We start from the raw sequence: 20,212 nt of genomic DNA, 5'->3' as shown, positions 1-20,212 counted from the left end.
AGTCAAACTGCTTCAAAGCCTCACTCCCCGTGTGCACCTTCCACTCCTGGTAAGAAAGCAAAGCACCAGGAGGACGCACTAACACCCAGCATGTGTGCGAGTGACTCGGCCCCGCCCCCAGGCGCTGCGGAACCCGGACCGCGCACACCCGCCTGCAAAATGTTCCTCCTGCCCCAGGGGTTGGGGCAGCCACAGTGGGCAGTGGCTTCCAGGAATGTTCCTGTGGCCGCAGGCAGTGGCCACAGGCAGGACCAAGACGCACAGGGTGAGAGAGTCCCTGGCCCAACAGCCTGCTGAAATGAAGAACAGGCCTCCCCTTTTCTCCGACACTGGTCCCAAGCAGTGCCATGGGGGTGCAGGTCAGCCCCTCAGCCATGCCCTCTGCCCACCCTTGGAGACACAGGGCTGTGGGACCTGCCTGGATGCCCCACCCAAGTCTGGCTGCCCTCTGACTCTCGGGGGCCTCTGGCATAAGCTCCACTTGTGCCAACGCTTGGGAAGTGGGCAGAGCCTTGGCCACTTCCCCTCCAGCCCACCTCACTCTCTCTCGTCAGAGCCCAGGACTGGAAGCAGCCCAGGGGCTCTCAGCTGAGTGCCATCCTGGTGCCCCACGCAGGGAGGGCAAGGGGTAGGGAGTCAGGGTGGGAAGCACAAGAGCTGCCCCGTGGGACCCATCAGAGGTGGCCCAGCCTCTCTCCTGCCCTGGTGCCCAAAGACAACTTTGAGGCAAGCCTCTTCATCCTTGATTGAGCCCCACTGGCCCCGGGAAGGCAGGGCTGCTGAGACCCACCCCTTTCCCGCTCTGCCCACCTCAGTAGGTCAGTTTGAAAGCCCTGGGAGCCTGTGGAAATCATCAGACTTGCTGGGGAGGCTGGCTGTGGGGTGGGCCAGGGCCAGAACCCAGCACTATAGCCGCTCAGGGGCAGTGGGAGGCCCAAGGTCAGGCCCTGCCCTGCAGATGTGGGGGGACCTACTAACTCCTCCCCCAGCTCTTGGCCCAGGGCTTGGCTCCTGGGTTGCAGGTAATTTCCCCAAAAAAGCCTTTCTTCCAGCACTTCTGTTCTCCTTGGAGGAGGGATAAATAACTGTTAGGTAAAAATGAAGAGGACCCATGTGGGTTCAGGATGCAACACCACGGTCCACCAGGCTCCTCGGGGGCCCACACCACGGTCCACCAGGCTCTCAGGCCTGGAAACTGCGGTCCAGCTGAGCCAGGGCAGAGGATGGGGGCCCTTTTCTGGAGGAAGCACGACAGGAATGCGTTGAGGGATGCACAAGTCTTTATTCCTGCTGGCAGGGGAGGTGGTCCTGTGGGTGGCAGAGTGGGCACCTCGGGCTGGTGGCTCTCACCTCTTGCTGGCTGTAGTACAAACACACCAGGGTGACCACAGGCCCTGGGCTCCTGCCGCCCGGCCACCCGCCCACCAGCCCAGCTGAAGCACTCGGCCCTGCTGGCCACAGCACCTAGCCCTTCAGCCCAATGGCCCTGCCACAGCACCCGGCCCCCCACCCTCCACCCGGCCACAGCACCCTGCCTTCCACCCGGCCGCAGTACCCGGAAGCTTCAGCCACTTGGGCACCTTGCCCAGGCTCCTCTTCACAGGCTGGGCCATCCCTGGGATGGGCTCAGGGGGACCCAGTGCCCCCTCCTCAGCAGTTGGTTCAGACTCAGGTGCAGGGTCAGGGGCTGGCGATGGGGAAGGGGACCCGGCGACCCTGGACATGCACCTAGGGGGAGGCGAAGATGCAGGGTGGTGAGTGCCACCATGGGAGGTGCCCCCAGACCCACAGGCACTTACCTGGCCACCAGCATGTCGGCTGCAGATGGGGAGATGGCGTGCTCCAGCAGGCCAGGCTCCAGGTAGACACCTGCAAGGAGGCCCAAGCTCACCCTGAGCCTCTGAGGGGGGGCCCACCCGCCATCCGCCATCCGCCCAGCATCTGCCCACCAGCACTCGGCTCTGGGAGGGCGGTGACCAGCAAGTGGCTGTCCCAGCCCTCTCTCGGGGAGGTGGTTATTGGGGGCCGCAGAGCTCCCTCTCAGACCCAAAGGAGGCCCCAGACTGAACGCCCTTCCAGGCAGCTGGCTCTGAGGTCCAGAGACAGGCTGGCCGGGCTCTAACACCGGCCCCAACCACCGACACTCACCTGCCGGCTCCTTGGCTCCAAAGTGTACCAGAGCGGCCGGGAAGAGGTTTGCCTGCAGGGAGGGCGGGGGGTCAGGGGCCGGGTGGGCACCGTGGGCAGAGCACCCCCCCCTGCGGTGGAGGCAGCCACACCCCCAGGGCCCGGCCCTGCTGATGGCCACAGCTCCACCATCAGGCGGGCTCTGCCTGCCCAGCCCCCATGAACCCCTCTTCGCCCAGCTTCCTGTCTGGCACCAACCCTACCCCTGTATGCAAGGCCAGGGTGCCCTGGGACCAGCGCCCTCCATGGGACCACCCCAAGCCCCAAGCCAGCTGAAGGCTGCAGCCTCGAGGGTCCTCAAGCCACGCAGCATCACAGTCCTCCCTCCTCTGGCCTCTGCACCTGAGGAAGGTGGGGCCAGGCGTGGCGGGTCCTGGCGTATGTGCCGGGACCACCGTGGAGAGGTGCAGCTGCCAGGGTGGGGTATCCCCCTCCTAGATCCAGATTCCCCCTCCCGGCTCCAGGCTGCTTGGGGCCACGGGCTGGGGGTGGGAGTGGGGCTGGGGGATGTTAAAAGATTAATAAGAGGAAGCTTCAAAGGCCAGACCCAGGAACACTGAAACCTCAGCCTCCAGCCAGGGGCCCAGGGACACAAACAAGGGCCGTGAATGCTTTGAAAACCCAATTGTGCCGCCTGGGATCAAAGCCTTGTGAGGAGAGAAGGGCCTGTGGGGTGGGCAGGGGCTGCCCGAGTGGCCCTGAAGAGGCGCCGGAAGCTGGGGAGCCAGGAAGGGAGCACGGGGAGGACGGCGCCGGGAGCGGTCTCGGCCTCTCACAGGCGGACGGCCCAGGAAGGGAGCACGAGGAGGACGGCGCCAGGAGCGGTCTCAGCCTCTCACAGGCGGACGGCATGCTCCGTCACCATGGGGCCTCCAAGATTCACACCCAGGCTGCAACTGCTCACAGAAGCCCAGGGGACACTGCCCAGAGGCCGCTGTGGGCACAGGAGTCCTGGCCAGCCCCACCTGCAGTCCACCTGCAAGGGGCAAGAGGGCTCCCTCAGAAGCCACCGATGCAGAGAGGCACCTGGTGTTCATCACAGCCACACAGGCCAGGACCCTCACCCGGCACTGCCCCGTGGGATGCACAGAAAGGGGCAGGCAGGACTCGGGAACGCCAGTGGAGGGAAGTAGGCTTGGTGGCCGGGCCTGGGGCACCCGGGCTCTGTCTGCGCCTCTGTGCAGGGAGCACTGAGCCAGGCAGCCTACCCAGCCTGTCCCCACATGCTTGTGCCCAGCCTTGACTCAGGAGGGATCCCACTGCTCGGACGAGGGGATGGTGGAGAGGAGGGTCAGCAGACTGGGCGGCATGGAGGCTGACCAGTGCTTGGAAAGGCTCGGCCTCTGGATGGACCCCAAAAAAGGAGCCTCCGCGAGTCCATGTCACCTCCATCCCCCACCGGTGGAAAGGGTGTTCTCTGCCCTGGTTCCCAGGCGCCATTTCAGTAAGGGACCCCAGGTGAATGGAACCACCCGGTCACCAAGCTGGGGTGAGAAAAGGAAGGTGGGTCACACCATCCCCCCAGCCACCCAGAGCAGGGCCCAGGACGGGCCTTGGAGGGAGGCTCAGGCTGAGGGGCCTTTCCCCACCAGCACTGTCCCAGGAGGTCTCAGGCTGCCCCTGCCTGGCTCCCTCGGCTGACAGGGAGAAGTGGGGGCGCCCGCCCTGCCCTGACACAGCCTGAGGGCCTGGAGCCGGCCCCTCCCTAGCTGCTGTCCAGGACACTGGGGTCCCAAATCCGGCCACCTCTCTGCTGCCAGCCCCTTACCCCACTCAGTGTTGCCAGGAAGAGTTTCCAAAAGGAGGCCCACGCCAACCCCCACGGGGCAGCAACTCTGCAGGGGCTGCATGCACACGTGGTCCAGAGCCCTGGTCGCCCCCTCCAAAGAGAACGGCACCACCCTCGGGGAAATGAAGCCAAGAGAGGAGCCCTTACAGCCCAAGACACCGGGGAGGGAGGTGGCACCATGGTGCCTGGGCAGGGAGATGGCACCACAGTGCCCGGGAGGCGGCACCACGGTGCCCGGGAGGGAGAGACGGGGCATCCACCCACAGAGCGGGAGCAGGGACTGCAGGCGCCATCCCACCTTCTGCAAGACCATTTGGCAACGAGGAACATTTCAGAGGGTCCAGGTGGGGCAGGGCCTGGTGGGTGGGAGGAAGGGGCCTGTCGTTCCCAGAGAGGCCCTGGCAGTGGGCAACAGAGCAGTACAGGACGGGGCTGTCCTGGGTGGAAAGGGAGGACAGAACTGGCTAGGGGTGGGCGCCCAGCAGGCACTCAGGCCGGAAGTGCCAGTCACTCCCTCCCAGGTGGGTGGCCAGTGTCCTGGCAGAGGGTCCCCCGAGGCAGCCTGAGAGCTCCAACAAACAGAGGGTGTTAGGAGCCAGGCTTGCCCCACCAAAGCCAACGGAAGGAAGCCCAAACAGCAGAGACTTTGAAGAGATAAGTGAGGTGACCGTGACATCAAAGGTGGGCCTAGTCCAGGATGACCTTCCTTATGACATGAGGACGCGGACCGCACACAGAGGTGACCGTGCCAGCCCTGACGCCCAGGGCCAGGAAGCAGGTTTCAGGCAGCAGTGGGGGCTTTGTTCCCACAGTGGTGCCTCCACACTGCTCACAATTCCCTGTCCTCGATCCTGGCCGCCTCCTCCCGGCCCTCCCAGAAAACCTGTGCTCTCCTGGGCCAGGGCCACAGAGGGCTGCCAGGCGACCCGAGCCCCCACACCCACGCACGCTGTCCCTCTCAGAAGCAGGGGGCTGGCCCCTGGACACCCCCCAGGCAGCAGGCAGCCGGAGCAGGGCCCTGCCAGAGACAGACATGAAAGCTGGTGCTTCCACGCCCACCGCCTGCTTGCCTGCCACGGAGGCAGGCTTCCCTCCCTCAGCCCTGCCAGCTCTCTGACGGCAGGCAGGCAGGAACGTCACCAGGGACGCCACCCCAAGAGGCCTCCAGACTAGAGCCGAGCTGACGGAGGGCAGGAGATGGTGGCTGGCGGGGAAGCCATGTATCCCCAGGAACAGGGCAGCAGCACCCCAGGGCTCTTAGGGGGCCTCCCAGTGGGAGGGTGGGCTGCAGGCCTGGGCACTGGTCCTCCTCCATCCCAAAGCATCTTCCAAATTCAATGTTTATCAACTGGCTGGCCAGCAAAGGAGGGGGTGGAGACGGAGGAAGGAGGCCCAGAGTCCACCCGGCAGCTCGGGGGCTCAGAGGGAACTGTCTCACCCCTTCCCTGCCTCCGCCTCAGGCAACCCCGCTCAGTACTGCTCCTGATCACCCCTGGCAGCTGCCAGCCTTCTTGCCCCATCTCAGCAAGTGGCTGCAGCCCCAGGCAGCAAGCAAACTTCTCACCTCCAGCCCAGGCCTCTGCAGAGGCCTGTGGCCACTTAAAAAAAAAAAAAAGCCTCTGTTGCTAATTAAAATATCTGAAGAGGCTTTGAAGAGGAAACATTAGGCCAGAGGGCTTCGGAAGGCCCCAGGCGGCTCTCCCACAGGCCAAGGACAGGACATTCATTGCTTCTGGCTCTGGAGGGCGGCCCAGCAGGGCTGGGGACCGGGCACCCTCACTCTGGCCCCACCCTCAGGAGCTCTCAGGGAGGTGGCAGGGACCCACAGAAGCAGCGCACAGCTATGGGTACCAGGGCATTCCTAGCAGGGGCCAGTGGGGCCAGCGGGAGAGGCCGGGAAGGGGGAAGGGGCAGGAACGCAGACTTTGCAGCTGAAGCCCCAGGCAGCCGTCTCCAGCTGAGGGCCTGATCCCTCTGGGGCTCCCCAAGCCCTGCTCCCAGGCCTGCCAGGCCCTTCCTCACCCAGACGCCTGGGCGGGGACTGGTGCTGCCTTGGCCCCAGCACAGCAGCCCAGGGGGGCCGAGACCTCCAAGCGGCCTCAGTTCAGGCAGGCCGCCTAGCAGGCCCTTTCTCACCCGGGGCCAGGCAGGAAGCAGAGGAGGCTGGAAAGACCTGTCAGAAACAACTTCAGAGGCGCACGGCCCCCTCTGAACCCACCCGCTCTCAAAGGCTTGATTATCCCACACCAGCGCCTGCCAAGCCACTCCTTCCTGACTGCAGGCCTCACCCTCGTGTCCTGCCCTCCCTGGAGGGCCCCGCCCCGCAGCACCCCAGGGAGGCCTTCAGGTACCTGAAAGAGGGTCCGCGTGGGGTCGTCCAGGACTGTTTTTGGAGGGGTGATGACTGAGGAGAGAAGGCATCTGTGTTAGGAAGCACTGCGGTCCCCATCCATGTCCCAAAGGAAGACAGGCCTGAAGATGTGGGTGACACCTCAAGTGGGGCAGAAGAGCCCCTCATGATTACGCCCCATGCCCACACTCCTGCTGCAGAAACCCCAGCTGGGGGCTCGGAGGGGCCGGGGCGGGGCAGGCCCAACTGCAGGGGTCACCACCCATGCAGCCCAGCTCCCCTTGGCGTGGGCAGCCTAACCGTTTGCCACCTAGACACTCCAACGGAGGCCAGCCGCCTCCTGTCCACCTACCCTTCCCACAGTCCTCGGGCAGGAGTGGCCTGAGCCCCGGGGTGGGGACCAGGCTGGGTGGCAGCAGGGCTCCAGAGGGGAACGGGGCGCCGGGACAGAAGGCAGGAAGCCTGGCTCCCACGGCCCGGCTCAGGGAGAAGGGCCCTGCTAGGTCCCCACACAGACACCACGGGCTGCAGGAGGCAGCTGGGCGGGAGGCCACAGATGCTGCTCCTGTGGAGAAGCTGCTGCGAGCCCCAGCTGGGACGGGCAGTGTGCCCACAGCACCAGGGTCTTGAGCACTGGAGGCAGGAGTGGGCTCAGGAGAAAAAACTTACACAGGTAAAACGACAGCTCGGGGTTCCTCAGGTGGCTCCTCACGAAGTCTCGCAAGTGCCCCACTGCAGAGGAGAAAGAGAACGTACAGACAGCTCTTCCTCCACACCAGCCCCGGGCTGCCCCGGGCACTGGGCCACTGTTCCCACCCTCCTGGGCCTTACCCCGAGGGGTGGGAATTCAGCCCTGTTCCTCCCACAGCACCCCAGGTGCTCGACGTGGCTGGGCCCCCATGCGGGCCACACTTGGGACCCCCGCCCTGCTGCAGGAGGGCACTCCCGCTGCCAGCCCGTACCCCCGAGTCCCACGCCCCGCCCCAGCCTCAGTGCTTCCCTGGGGGAGGTCCCTGCGACCTTGGGTTGCTGCCACCCAGCTGTCTGAGGTACAGGTCACAAGCCCCTGAATGTCACAGCACCACTGCCCTCCTCCCAGGGTATGGTGCCTTCCTCTGGGTGCCCCTCTGCCCCAGCCGTGCCCAGTAGGTGGGTGACGTGAGCACTCAGGACCACAGGCTCACCTGTAGCGAGTGCCCAGCCTGCCTGACACTCTGCAAACTGGGTCGCCTCTGCATCCCCAAGGGGACCCCAGCACCTGCACCTGCCCAGTGCCCAGGGACCCGCAGGCCAGGTGGCTGCCGTCCTGTGGCCTGGAAGGAAGGAGCCAGGAGGGGCTCTGTGGGCCCCCGTCCCCCACCCCCGGACACCCGGCAGCGTTGCCCACCTGTCTCGCTGGGGCGGAAGAAGCCCTGTAGGACGTAGCGGTCGGGGAACAGAACCCTCAGAGCCACCTAGGCCAGACAAGTGGAGGGGTCGGAGGGACGGCCGGAGCTGCACCAGGGACCAGGGCATGGCCTCCCCGCTCGGCCCACGCCAGGCCACAGATGCCAGGGCTGGGGCAGGCAGAAGCAGCAGCCACCCCCAATCAGGGCCCGGGCCTCGACTCCCCCGTGGCAGGCTGGGCACGGAGACAGCCGAGTACCGTGCGTGCGCACGGTGGCCTGAGTTCTAAAACCACATTGACCTGTGTTCAAATTTGCTGTTTAAAATTTCATTCGACCAGGGGCGGTGGCTCACACCTGTGATCCCAGAACTTTGGGAGGTCGAGGCGGGTGGATCACCTGAGGTTAGGAGTTCAAGAACAGCCTGGCCAACATAGTGAAACCCCATCTCTACTTAAAAAAATCAAAAAATTAGCCGAGCTAGTGGTAGTGGGCACCTGAAATCTCAGCTGCTCAGGAGGCTGAGGCAGGAGAACCGCTTGAACCAGGAGGCGGAGGCTGTGGTGAGGCGAGATCACACCACCACACTCCAGCCTGGGCGACAGCAAAGCTCCATGTCAAAAAAAAAAAAAAGGCCGGGCACTGTGGCTCACGCCTGTAATCCCAGCACTTTGGGAGGCTGAGGCAGGCGGATCACGAGGTCAGGAGATTGAGACCATCCTGGCTAACACGGTGAAACCCTGTCTCTACTAAAAAATACAAAAACAAAATTAGCTGGGCGTGAGTGGCGGGCGCCTGTAGTTCCAGCTACTCGGGAGGCTGAGGCGGGAGAACAGCGTGAACCCAGGAGGCGGAGCTTGCAGTACGCTAAGATCGTGCCACTGACTCCAACCTGGGCGACAGAGAGAAACTCCGTCTCAACAACAACAAAAAAGTTTCATTCTAAATCATGAGCAGGGGAGGATGGACTGGCCACTAGGGGCAGGCATGCCACCACGGGGGGGGGGGTCCTGCTCAGAGCTGTGCCTCCGCTGCCCCCACATCCCACCCACAGACCTCAGGGGGTCCCTGCTCAGAGCTGTGCATCAGTTGCCCACCACGTCCCGTCCACAGAACTGACGGGGGGCCCCCTCAGAGCTGTGCCTCCGCTGCCCCCACATCCCGTCCATAGACCTCGGGGGGGGGCCCACTCAGAGCTGTGCCTCTGCTGCCCCCACATCCCGTCTGCAGACCTTTGGGTAGCGCTCCAGCTTCTCCTTTATCTGCGCCTCCCTGAAGGCCTTGGTCACCAAGGGTGCTTCTTCCAGGCGCTTCCTGTGGTGAGGAGGGGAAGGGAACAGGGCTTCTGGTCGGAATGGGGGCCACGGCAACAGGCCCCGGGCTGCTCACCTGCACCCGCCAGGGTGGAAGTGGACTGCTCTCCCCGCACAAGGCAGGAAGATCTGAACGCCCCTCCCTGGGCCCCAACCCTCTGAGGTGCTCTTAAGGGCAGCCTGTCAGGGACCTGGGCCAGGAGCCAGTGCTGGCACCTGGGGACGGCGGGCAGCACAGGCACCTGATGGGGCAAACCCTGACTCGAAGAAGCTGGGAGGCACCAAGGGAGCACCCACCGCTCACTCTTGAGCTGGGCCAAGCGCCTTCTCACGTCGTCCACCGTCAGTTCAAAGAACTCGTCGGGCAGCTCCGCTGGCCAGGCCTGCAGCCGCTCCTCCAGGTCAGGGTGGCACACCACAGGCTCCCGGTCCACGGGCTCCAGGTCCACAGGCTAGAGGCAGAGGGCGCGGCTGACGGTGGGTGTCACGGGGGGCCCTCCACACCCCGGGCTGTCGGCGCCCCCAGCTGAGGTGGGCACACAGACATGGGAGCTGGGCCCACTCTCTCCCTGGCCCCGGCCAGCACAGTGCCAGGGCCAGGTCCTGGGGGCAGGGCTGGGCACAGCAGCTGGGGGCCCCCACCCCACTCAGGGCCTGTCCAGGGCTGGAGACCCCTCTTCTCCCAGTCAGTGCACCAGACCTGACGCTGAGCCCCTGCTCCCCACCCATCAGGGTGCACGGCCCCTGGAGTCTGGCTCAGGCCACGTCAGGGTCTGTGTGGGGGGCAGGGGTGGCGACAGCCGCCAAATTAGAGCGTCGGCAAAAACCCCAGCCCAGCTGCCCCCGCTGTCCCCACTGCCCTTTTGGCCACAGCTCCATGGCCAGGCTGACTCCATGCACGCCTGCCCCCAGGGAACAAGTCAGCCCTTCCCTCTGCCCACCCTGGGATGCGGGAGGGACAGTGTCACCCCTAATTGGCATCACAGCAATGAAATTGACAAAGCTGGGCCATGCAGCTCCCGGAGCCCTGGGCAGTGATTTCGGTGCATTCAGCCCAGTGTTGGAGTGAGTGGCACACCACACTCGGCCCTGTCCCCCTCACACAGAACAGCCGAGAGGCGTTGGGAGTGCGGGTGGCCTGGAGCTGGCTCTGGGCTCCCACCCCTACCTCCAACTCTCAACACCTGGGGATGGCTTGGCAGGCCCTGGGAACAACCCTCCTGGTCTGGTCCCGTCTCCCCTGCAGTCTCCCACGCAGCCACGGGCCACTGCCTCCTGCCCTGCACAGCATTCCAGCGCCCCACCATGCCCACACTGGGTGACAGCCAGGGTGCGCCTGCCAGAGGTACACCTGTCCCAGGTGTCTCCAGGGCTGCCCTCCAGACAGACACATAAGACCTTGACTGCCGTGGGCGACAGGGCCCTGCAGCCACCCAGCACGTGGCTCTGTCATGACTTGTCACGGGAGTCTGGCAGAAGCCCCACTGGCTTTGGCAGCGTCGTGGCAGGGCAGCCAGCAAGGGCTGACCACGGCCCAGCAGTGGGGCCACAGGTGGCTGACCAAGGTCCCTGGGGGTTGCCCTTCCAAAGCCACAACCATCCTACAGCCACCGAGAGCAGCCTGCGCCAGAGCTTTTTATAACGAGATGCCAGGCGCCAGGCGGCCCCCCACAGCCCCAGCGCTTGCATTCCAGAGGGCCGCCAGCACGCCTGGGTTCCCAGGGGAGAGGAGGGCAGGACGCGGTGCACCCTGGGCCAGGAGCCACCATGTCCATGAGCGGCCAGGCCAGCCTGTGGCAGGTTGGCATCCGCTGCAGCCTGGTCCAGAGCCTCCCTGGAAGAGCCCCCTGGAAGCCACGTTGTCTCCCCGAGCGGGCAGAGCACCCCGATGGGCACGCACTGAGCCTGACCACCAGACGGGGCCCTGTCCCCGGGACACAACGTGCTCAGCCAGCCACATCCAGGGCACAGCCTCGAGTCACTGGGGGAAACGTGGGCTGCTGGCACGTCTGCATGCTGGACAGCGCCAAGGATCCCCAGGCCCACAGCCCGCACCAGGGTGCCTCCAGGATGGGGGCCATAGGGGATGGGGCCATCAGCGTCACGCTGCTAGGGGACTGTTGAGTTTCACTTGGAAAACAAAACTGATGAAATCTCTAAAATTCCTGTGGATCCTCCCTAGTTTCCTACTCATCATCCCAAGGGCCCGGCTCAGGAAGCTTCCGTCTATCAGACGGACTCAGGGCCCCACACGGGGCTGGGGCAGCAGGGGAGAGCGGCCTCTACAGAAACCTCCCATGCCCGCCCTTCACCTGGGCAGAGAAGCCCCGATCGGAAGCAGCCTCACTGCAGCCTGGGGTCAGGCTGGATGAACGGCCGCCGCGAGGGCCCAGGCCACCTAACTCTCCCCCGAGAACAGACGGCGTCTGCAGCAGGGCTGCTGGGAAATGTCACTTGGCCGCCAAATGACAGAGGGAGATGCCAGGGGACCCTGTGTGTGGAGAAACTTCAAGCATCCATCAGCTTAGCCCCGAGCCTTCCCCCGGAGAGAGGCTTTCCATCCCACAGAGAAGAGGGACCAGGAAGCGGGAGCCGCAGTGGCGGGGCCTGGGGTCTCACGGCTGCCCCAGCCATACCTGGCCCTGCTGACTGGCGAGCTCTGCCCGGCAGCCTGGCCCGCATTTGCGGCATCAGCGCTGCTGCCACGCCAGGTGGATTCACTGAGAGGTCTTTGGACGGAGAACAGAGGTTGGTGGATGAGACATCGTGAGGGAAAAAAGCAACAGCGATGGTCCTGCACGGGAGTCAAGCCCTGGCTCCTGCAGGGGCTGCCGTCAGCTGGAGCCCAGCCTCCTCGCTGGTGCCCGGAGAAAAGAAAGGGGCTGCCTCTGCAGGCCAAAAATGACGTCAACCTGGGGTGAGGCGTCCTGGAGCCTCCAACACAGGGAGGAAGAGCAGGAGGCGAGGAGAGAGACAAGCACCCTCCTTTCTCTTTCCCCTCAATTTCTTTTTTTTTTTTTTTTTTTTGAGACGGAGTCTCGCTCTGCCGCCCAGGCTGGAGTGCTGTGGCCGGATCTCAGCTCACTGCAAGCTCCGTCTCCCGGGTTTACGCCATTCTCCTGTCTCAGCCTCCCGAGCAGCTGGGACTACAGGCGCCCGCCACCTCGCCCGGCTAATTTTTTTGTATTTTTTTAGTAGAGACGGGGTTTCACCGTGTTAGCCAGGATGGTCTCGATCTCCTGACCTCGTGATCCGCCCGTCTCGGCCTCCCAAAGTGCTGGGATTACAGGCTTGAGCCACCGCGCCCGGCCTTTCCCCTCAATTTCTTATTTTGAAATATTTCATTCCACAGAAAGACTGCCAGACACAAAGTGAACACCCCTCACGCAGATATGATCGTCCGGCTGCATTCTCTTTCCTTCCGCTCTGGGGCAAACATGCACGCACACACGTGCACACACAGACATGCACATACACACACCTGCATGCACCCAAGCACACGTGCACACACAAGGACATGTACACACACGCAGACATGTGTGCAGACACACCCACAGACGTGCACACGCAAGGACACGCACACACACGCAGACATGTGTGCAGACACACCCACAGACGTGCACACGCAAGGACACGCACACACACGCAGACATGTGTGCAGACACACCCACAGACGTGCACACGCAAGGACACGCACACACACGCAGACATGTGTGCAGACACACCCACAGACGTGCACACGCAAGGACACGCACACACACGCAGACATGTGTGCAGACACACCCACAGACGTGCACACGCAAGGACACGCACACACACGCAGACATGTGTGCAGACACACCCACAGACGTGCACACGCAAGGACATACACACACGCAGACATGTGTGCAGACACACCCACAGACGTGCACACGCAAGGACACGCACACACACACACCCAAGCACACACAGGCACACAAAAGAAAACCACAGACTGTCCCCCAGGAACACAGCAGCATCTGCTGAGAAGAGGACCCCGGTCCCAGCTGCCAGCATCACACCAATGCCCACCACACGGGGGAGGTGGCACTCACACACCCACGCTGGAACTGTTCCTGCTGTCCCCAAGTACCCGGGCAGTTTTCCCACATGCACCATCATGCTGGGGCCAGAGCTGTGCCTCAGAACTCTTCCCACGTCCCAGCAGGGGCTGTGTCAGCAGGACACCTGCACCCACCACAGTCTGACCAATTCCCTGTGCTGAGTGAGGTTCAGGGTGAAGGTTTCAGGGAGGAGATAACTGGATGTCATACCACTGTCACTACAAACGTCCCCACCTGGAACGTTCCCGAGGGGAGGGTGGGCCAGCGGGGAATGAGGCCCCAACCTCAGCAGAGTGCGGGGGCCCCAACCTGGGCTCAGCCTTGGTGGGGTCCCCCAGGTGTGTGACCAGCAGGTGACCCTGGGGGCCTCACCAAGCCTCAGGAAGCCGCTGGGGTCGGTCTCAGCCAATAGGGTGGCCGAGAGCCGGGACAGAGCCTTCCAGAAGCCTGTGTGGGGCTTCCTGTCTCAGATTAGGCCTCTCACAAGACCTGCCGACCCACAGGGCACACAGGTGCGGCAGCAGGAGGAACTGAACCACAGGGCAGCAAGAGCCAGGGGACCACTGCCCTGCAGGCCTCCAAGCCCAAACCCCAAGGTCCAGCTGATGACCACTTCACGCGGCCTCATGTTTCCGCCATCCCGGCGCCCCCACCCCACCTCTGAGTGGAGGCCGTGTTCTGCTCTGCCCAGCGGGCCAGGCCTGCCCCTGAAGAACCAGCAATATTTTCAGAGCACTCGGCACCCTCAGGCCTCCCGCTGCTCCCCAAAGCCCTTGCCAGCTCGGACGCTGCCTGCTCTGGCAGAGGCGAGAGCCCCGCGGCTGCTGGGGCATCCAAATGGCCGCTGACCCTCACCCAGCCGTGGATGGCCTCCCCTGAGCCGATGCAAAGAGGCCCAGACCCCCGGCCCCCGGCGGCAGGTCACAGGTCCGTGGGAGCAGCTGGGCTCTTCCAGACAGGTTCAGGAGACGGAGCCTGGAACCTTCTCTGCGCCGCTGACACGCACGGACACCAGTGCCTCCACCAGGAGCTTGGCATGCTGAGCCCGGCCTGGTTTCCGCCTCAGCACCCGGGCCCAGCTCCCAAAGGCCCCACACCCCCTTCTTCCCGGCCCTGCCCCTCTTGCTAGGCAGAGCCAGAGAGGTCTCAGAGGATGGGGACGATGCCAGAGACACAGCAGGGTCCAGCGCCAGCGCCAGCGCCAGCGTTCTCACAGGGGCTGTGTGTGCTGAGCTCCTCGGAAGCTCAAAATACGCCACAAGGCTGGGGCGACTATGGCCACATGACACACAGAGGCACGGAGAGTGCAGGGTCCAGCCGGCACCATGAGGGGAAGGGGTGCTGGCCTCTCAGGCTCCGAGGGTGGCCGGGCAGCTGTGAAAGACCCAACTCCTCCTGCAGGTGAAGCCCCCGCAAGCTTCTGCCCCTTTGGCCCCTTCCTGTCTCCTGCAAACCCAGGTCCCCTGCGGACCCCCAGGTCACAGCCTCCAGGAGGGCTGCACGGACTGGGCCGCAACAATGCTAACCATTTATCCAGATGCCCTGAAACTGGAAGGGGGCCGGAGAAAGGCCAGAAAGGACGGGCAGGACTGAGGACAGGGAAACAGGAAGGGGGCCGGAGAAAGGCCCGAAAGGACGGGCAGGACTGAGGACAGGGACGCAGTCGGGGATGCTGGGGGCAGCCCTCTGGGCGCACAGCCCGATGACAGATGGTGCTGGGGCAGCCCCGGGCCGGTGAGCTGGGAACCCAAGGGGAGGGAGGCTGGGGGCTGTGGGGCAAGGGCGCCAGGGGCATGCACACGGGCCGGGACACTACCCAGAGGTCTCCTTTTCTTGACAGTAATTTTCCAGGATGTGATGACACACAGAGGAAAAATGCGAACCCATTCAGAGGTGGCCCCAACCTCAGAGTTTCCAGCGTCTCTGAGGGTTTGTGTTTTCCCTCCCGGCCTTCCCTCCCTCTCCTGTCTCGGCCTGGCCTGCCCCACCAGGGCCCTGGTGAGAGGGGAGTGTGCAGTTTCCCCGGAGGCTCTGAGCTTAAATGAATCACTACGCCAGACACGGGCCAAACCTCCCGAGTTACTCAGTGCCCCGGCCACCCTCTGAGGCAGGCGGCGGAGCACGTGGATGCCATCAAAGGCCTGGGACGTGCACAGCAGGAGAGGCTGTGCCAGGGCGAGAGGCAGGCCTGGGCATGGACGCAGGCTCCGTGGAGACACCACTGCGACCGACGTGGACAGGCGCTCACACAGGACGCAGGTGGGACTGCCTCTGAAGACACCACAAACTCCATGCCCAAATTTTACAGCCAAAGCATGGGGAACACCCTCAGCACACATCCCGCCTGCACCAAGCAGAGGCCTCGGGCCTCGAATCCCACTCAGAGGAGACAGCGCCTCACCCAGGCTGAGCACAACATCCGCACCGATGCCCACAGTCTGAGCCTGCCAGCGAGCAGCCACACGGCTGGGGAGAGGCCAACAAGGAAGGCCCAAAGCAGGGATGTTTCAGTTTTGAGACAACGTCTTGCCCAGGCTGGAGTGCAGCGGTGCAATCTCAGCTCACCGCAGCCTCGATCTCTCAAGTCAGGCAATCCTCCCGTCTCAGCCTCCCAAGTAGCTGGGGCTACAGGCACACACCACCACGCCCTGCTAATTTTTAAATTTTCTTTGTAGAGATGGGGTCTCGTTACGTTGTCCAGGCTGGTCTCGAACCCCTAGGCTCAAGTGATCCTCCCAGCTCAGCCTCCCAAAGTGCTGGGATTACAGGTGGGAGCCACTTTACCTGGCCAAGAAAAGTTCTATTAGGGCCTCATGTTAGGGTGCGCTGGCTCAAACCTGTAATCCCAGCACTTTGGGAGGCCAAGGCGGGGAGATCACTTAAGGTCAGGAGTTCAAGAGCAGCCTGGTCAACATGATGAAAACTCCATCTCTACTAAAAATACAAAAATTAGCCAGGTGTGGTGGTGGGCATCTGTAATCCCAGCTATTCAGGAGGCTGAGACACAAGAATCTCTTGAACCCAGGAGGTGGAGGTTGTAGTGAGCAGAGATCACACCACCACACTCCAGCCTGGGCAACAGACAGACCCTGCCTCAAAAAAAAAAAAAGTTCTTTTAAAAAGATGAAAACAGGCCGGGCGCGGTGGCTCACACCTGTAATCCTAGCAATTTGGGAGGCTGAAGCAGGCGGATCACCTGAGGTCAGGAGTTTGAGATCAGCCTGACAAACATGGTAAAACCCCAACTCTACTAAAAATACAAAAATTAGCCAGGCATGGTGGTACACGCCTCTTATCCCAGCTACTCGGGAGGCTGAGGTAGCAGAATCACTTGAACCCAGAAGTGGAGATTGCAGTGAGCTGAGATCATGCCATTGCACTCCAGCCTGGGCGACAGAGTGTGACTCTGTCTCAAAAAGTAAAAATAAAAATAAGGCCGGGCGCTATGGCTCACGCCTGTAATCCCAGCACTTTGGGACACCAAGGTGAGCGGATGACAAGGTCAGGAGATCGAGACTATCCTGGTTAACACGATGAAACCCCATCTCTACTAAAAATACAAAAAAATTAGCCGGGCGCGGTGGCGGGCGCCTGTAATCCCAGTTACTCGGGAGGCTGAGGCAGGAGAATGGCGTGAACCCAGGAGGCGGAGCTTGCAGTGAGCTGAGATTGTGCCACTGCACTCCAGCCTGGGCGACAGAGCGAGACTCCGTCTCAAAAAAAAAAAAAAAAAAGGCTGGGCATGGAGGCTCACGCCTATAATGTCAGCACTTTGGGAGGCCGATGCAGGTGGGTCACCAGAGGTCAGGAGATCGAGACCAGCCTGACCAACATGGCAAAACCCCTTCCCTACAAAAAACACAAAAATTACAGGGAGCGGGCACCTGTAATCAATCCCAGCTACTTGGGAGGCTGAGGCAGGAGAATTACTTGAATTGGAAGGCAAAGGTGGCAGTGAGCTGAGATCGTGCCATTGTACTCCAGCCTGGGTGACAGCACGAGACTCTGTCTCAAAAAAATAAAAAATAAAATAAAATAAATATGAAAAGATGAAAATATAAAGCATGAAGTGCTCATGAGAAAAAAATCATTTTTTAATTTTAAAAAGAAAAATATTTTAAAAGATGAAAATAGAGGCCAGGTGCAGTGGCTCACATCTGCAGTCCCAGCTACTCGGGAGGCTGAGTAGCAGTAGCAGTCCCAGCTACTCAGGAGGCTGAGATGGGAGGTCAAGACTGCTGTGAGCCATAATTGCGCCCCTGCACTCCTGCCTGGGCAACAGAGCAAGACCCTGTCTCAAAAAAAAAAAAAAAAAGAAAAGAAAAATAAGAACAGGATTCCTGGAGCCTGGGCTGACCATGAGCCTGTCCGGAGCTGGGCACGTTACGGTGTGGCAGGCGTGTGTCACCGTGGATAAAGTGTACCAACACCCACGGAGAGGCAGGAGAAGCGGTTTGGCAAGGGGGCTCATCCGCAGGGTGGAGTCTGGAGGCTGCTCCTGGAGGAGCCAGGGAAGGGCTGACAGGGCCCCTGACCTGAGTTCCTGGAACAATCCCAACCAGGGGATCTTGGGTCCAGCAGGGAGGGGAGTCCAGGCCAGGAGGGGCCAGTGGGGTCTGCGCTCTGCAGCCGCCAACTCACCCAGCATGGAGCCCCCACACTCCCGGTTCTCCCCACAGCCCCAGTGGCGAGCACCCACCCCCACTCCCCGGGTTCCTCACTGAAACACAAGTGCCTGTCAGTCACCAGGCTTCTGAACAGCCGGGACTCAGCCAGCCACCTGCAACATCGCTGACCCATCTGCCAGCCACGCTTCATGGCCATTCCAATCAAGGCCACAGGCTGCGCCTCTAGGGACAGCCTGGGCCCTGCCTCAGAGCCCACGGTTGTCCTCAGACACCCAGGAGGCATAGCAGGGACCCAGGCCACCCTGGCCACTGACTGGGCTGGCCGCAGGGACAGCACGGGCAGGAGCCCCTGGCCCCTCTGAGGATGCCTACTGCCCAGGGACAACAGCACCTGCCCTGCCAGGCACACGGGGGTCCCAGGCAGGGTGTGTTCACCACACCCAGTGCATGACCCGCTCCAGACCCAGCCTCCTCCCCGCTGGTTTACCCCCGAAACCCTGGGACAGGCTCCTCCCCGCCCCACGAGTCCCACACCAGCCGTTGGCCACGGAGGGCCAGGGGTGAGCAGGGGTGCTGAGGAAACCTCAGGCCCCGGCTCCAGGAGCAAGGTTCACCCCCGAGGCAGGCAGGAGGGGCAGGCAGGGCAGCAGCCGCCAGTCCATGCGGGCAGACCCAGCCTTTGATCAGGAGCGGCCCTTGTGCCAGCTGCCGGGAGGCCGAGTCGTGGGGGGTGTCTGCAGGGACTGGCGTCCCAGCCCAGCACAGGGCTGCAGGGCGGCCTCCCGGCCCGTGGAGTCACTTCAAAGACAGGGCCAGGGGGCGCCGGGCAGCCCCAGCCTCTCCCAGCGCCCGGTTCTGATCGCCAGTAAAACTACCTTCTAATAATTAATGCCTGACATCAAAGGCAGGAACCGCCCGGGTCTGTGAACCACCCCGGGCCTCGGCCGAGGACCTGCCTGTATTTTCTCCTGTCTCTTTCTTCTGACTCTTTATTTAAATCCAAAAACCACACACAGGCAAAACATTCATGGGAAACTTGGAAACGCTTTTTGCTTACTAAAGTGTACCTTTGAAGTTCCCCAAAAAAGTTCTGTTTTGTTCCCTTCTCCCCTCCCCCCCAGCACTGAAAGGACCCAGCAGCGGCATGTGGCTGCGGGCCCTCTGCGTGTGCGGCTGGCAGCGACAGAGGCGCGGGGCAGGCAGGACGCCCTCTGTCAATCAGCTGCCTCAGTCCCAGATCAAAGGCCCTCAGCACGCTGCGCAGGCCAGGCACACGCTCCCTCTCCTGGACCTCGCCTGCCAGCCGGGACCCCACCCCAACAGCACCTCCCGACGGGCGAGCACGGGCGGGCACTGCTCTGGGCTGCGAGCCCCGTGCTCCACACCCCACGCTCCGCAGACAAGACCCGCCCTGGGCACGGAGGGAAGAAAGGGCTGAGGCCCACACCTCTAGAATGGGGGAACGTGACAGCCAGTGTCCCTCACACCGAGGGGTCCCCACAAGACCAGGCCTAGAGGGGGTCACCCCTGCTCACCCAGAGCACACGCGTCTGTCTCCAGCCTGACTCTGGGTCGAGGGGCACAAGCGCTTCATGGGGACTCAGGTGTCACAGTGCAGAGTTCAGCCGAGTTCCCAGAGGGAGGATGGCGTGCCAACACCATCATAGTCCCAGAATGGACCCAGCGCCCTCACTCCCCACTCCCTTGTCCACTCAACAGGGACAGTCCCAGGACAGCCAGGGGGACAGAAAGCAGAGGGACTGGACCCTGACGCCGGGCTGGATGGAAGCCCCTACATCCGACATGGTGCGGACGCCCGGCCTCTGCCCTCCCAGGTGTGTGGCCAGGAGGCAAGTGGGAGGCATGAGGCTGCTTCACTCAGAAGTGGCCAGAGGAGGATGAAGCAAACTCCTGACCTCACCTGAGGTCCGGGACACGGAGCCCGAGCGCCCAGGGCACAGCCGAGGCCAGGGCTACGTGCACAGAGCCCTCCCTGAGGTCCGGGACACGGAGCCCGAGCGCCCAGGGCACAGCCGAGGCCAGGCTACGTGCACAGAGCCCTCCCTGAGGTCCGGGACACGGAGCCCGAGCGCCCAGGGCACAGCCGAGGCAGGGCTACGTGCACAGAGCCCTCCCTGAGGTCCGGGACACGGAGCCCGAGCGCCCAGGGCACAGCCGAGGCCAGGGCTACGTGCACAGAGCCCTCCCTGAGGTCCGGGACACGGAGCCCGAGCGCCCAGGGCACAGCCGAGGCCAGGGCTACGTGCACAGAGCCCTCCCTGAGGTCCGGGACACGGAGCCCGAGCGCCAGGGCACAGCCGAGGCCAGGGCTACGTGCACAGAGCCCTCCCTGAGGTCCGGGACACGGAGCCCGAGCGCCAGGGCACAGCCGAGGCCAGGGCTATGTGCACAGAGCCCTCCTGAGGTCCGGGACACGGAGCCCGAGCGCCCAGGCACAGCCGAGGCCAGGGCTATGTG

General features: G+C 63.1%; 1 protein-coding gene across 9 annotated transcripts in view; it reads right to left on the bottom strand.

Moving 5' to 3' along the window:
- Positions 1–958: 958 nt before the first annotated feature.
- ASPSCR1 (ASPSCR1 tether for SLC2A4, UBX domain containing) overlaps positions 959–20,212 on the bottom strand; it is a 46,202-nt gene continuing 26,948 nt past the window's right edge. For 2 of the 9 annotated variants that reach the window (XM_033181623.1, XM_033181626.1), the window contains 9 exons: positions 9,322–9,476; positions 8,944–9,025; positions 7,714–7,780; positions 6,996–7,058; positions 6,328–6,380; positions 2,149–2,200; positions 1,800–1,869; positions 1,581–1,728; positions 959–1,360 (listed from right to left, as the gene is read on the bottom strand). In XM_033181623.1, coding sequence (XP_033037514.1) covers positions 974–1,360; positions 1,581–1,728; positions 1,800–1,869; positions 2,149–2,200; positions 6,328–6,380; positions 6,996–7,058; positions 7,714–7,780; positions 8,944–9,025; positions 9,322–9,476 — 1,077 coding nt within the window. In that variant the 3' untranslated portion in view covers positions 959–973. The other 7 variants (XR_004430297.1, XR_004430296.1, XM_033181624.1 and 4 more) reach the window with 7 other exon arrangements.

Source organism: Trachypithecus francoisi, unplaced genomic scaffold (assembly GCF_009764315.1).
Source record: "Trachypithecus francoisi isolate TF-2019V2 unplaced genomic scaffold, Tfra_2.0 Lachesis_group20, whole genome shotgun sequence".
Lineage (NCBI taxonomy): Eukaryota > Metazoa > Chordata > Mammalia > Primates > Cercopithecidae > Trachypithecus > Trachypithecus francoisi.
Note: the sequence above shows the minus strand (reverse complement) of the source record. Positions and strands in the feature narration are given on the sequence as shown.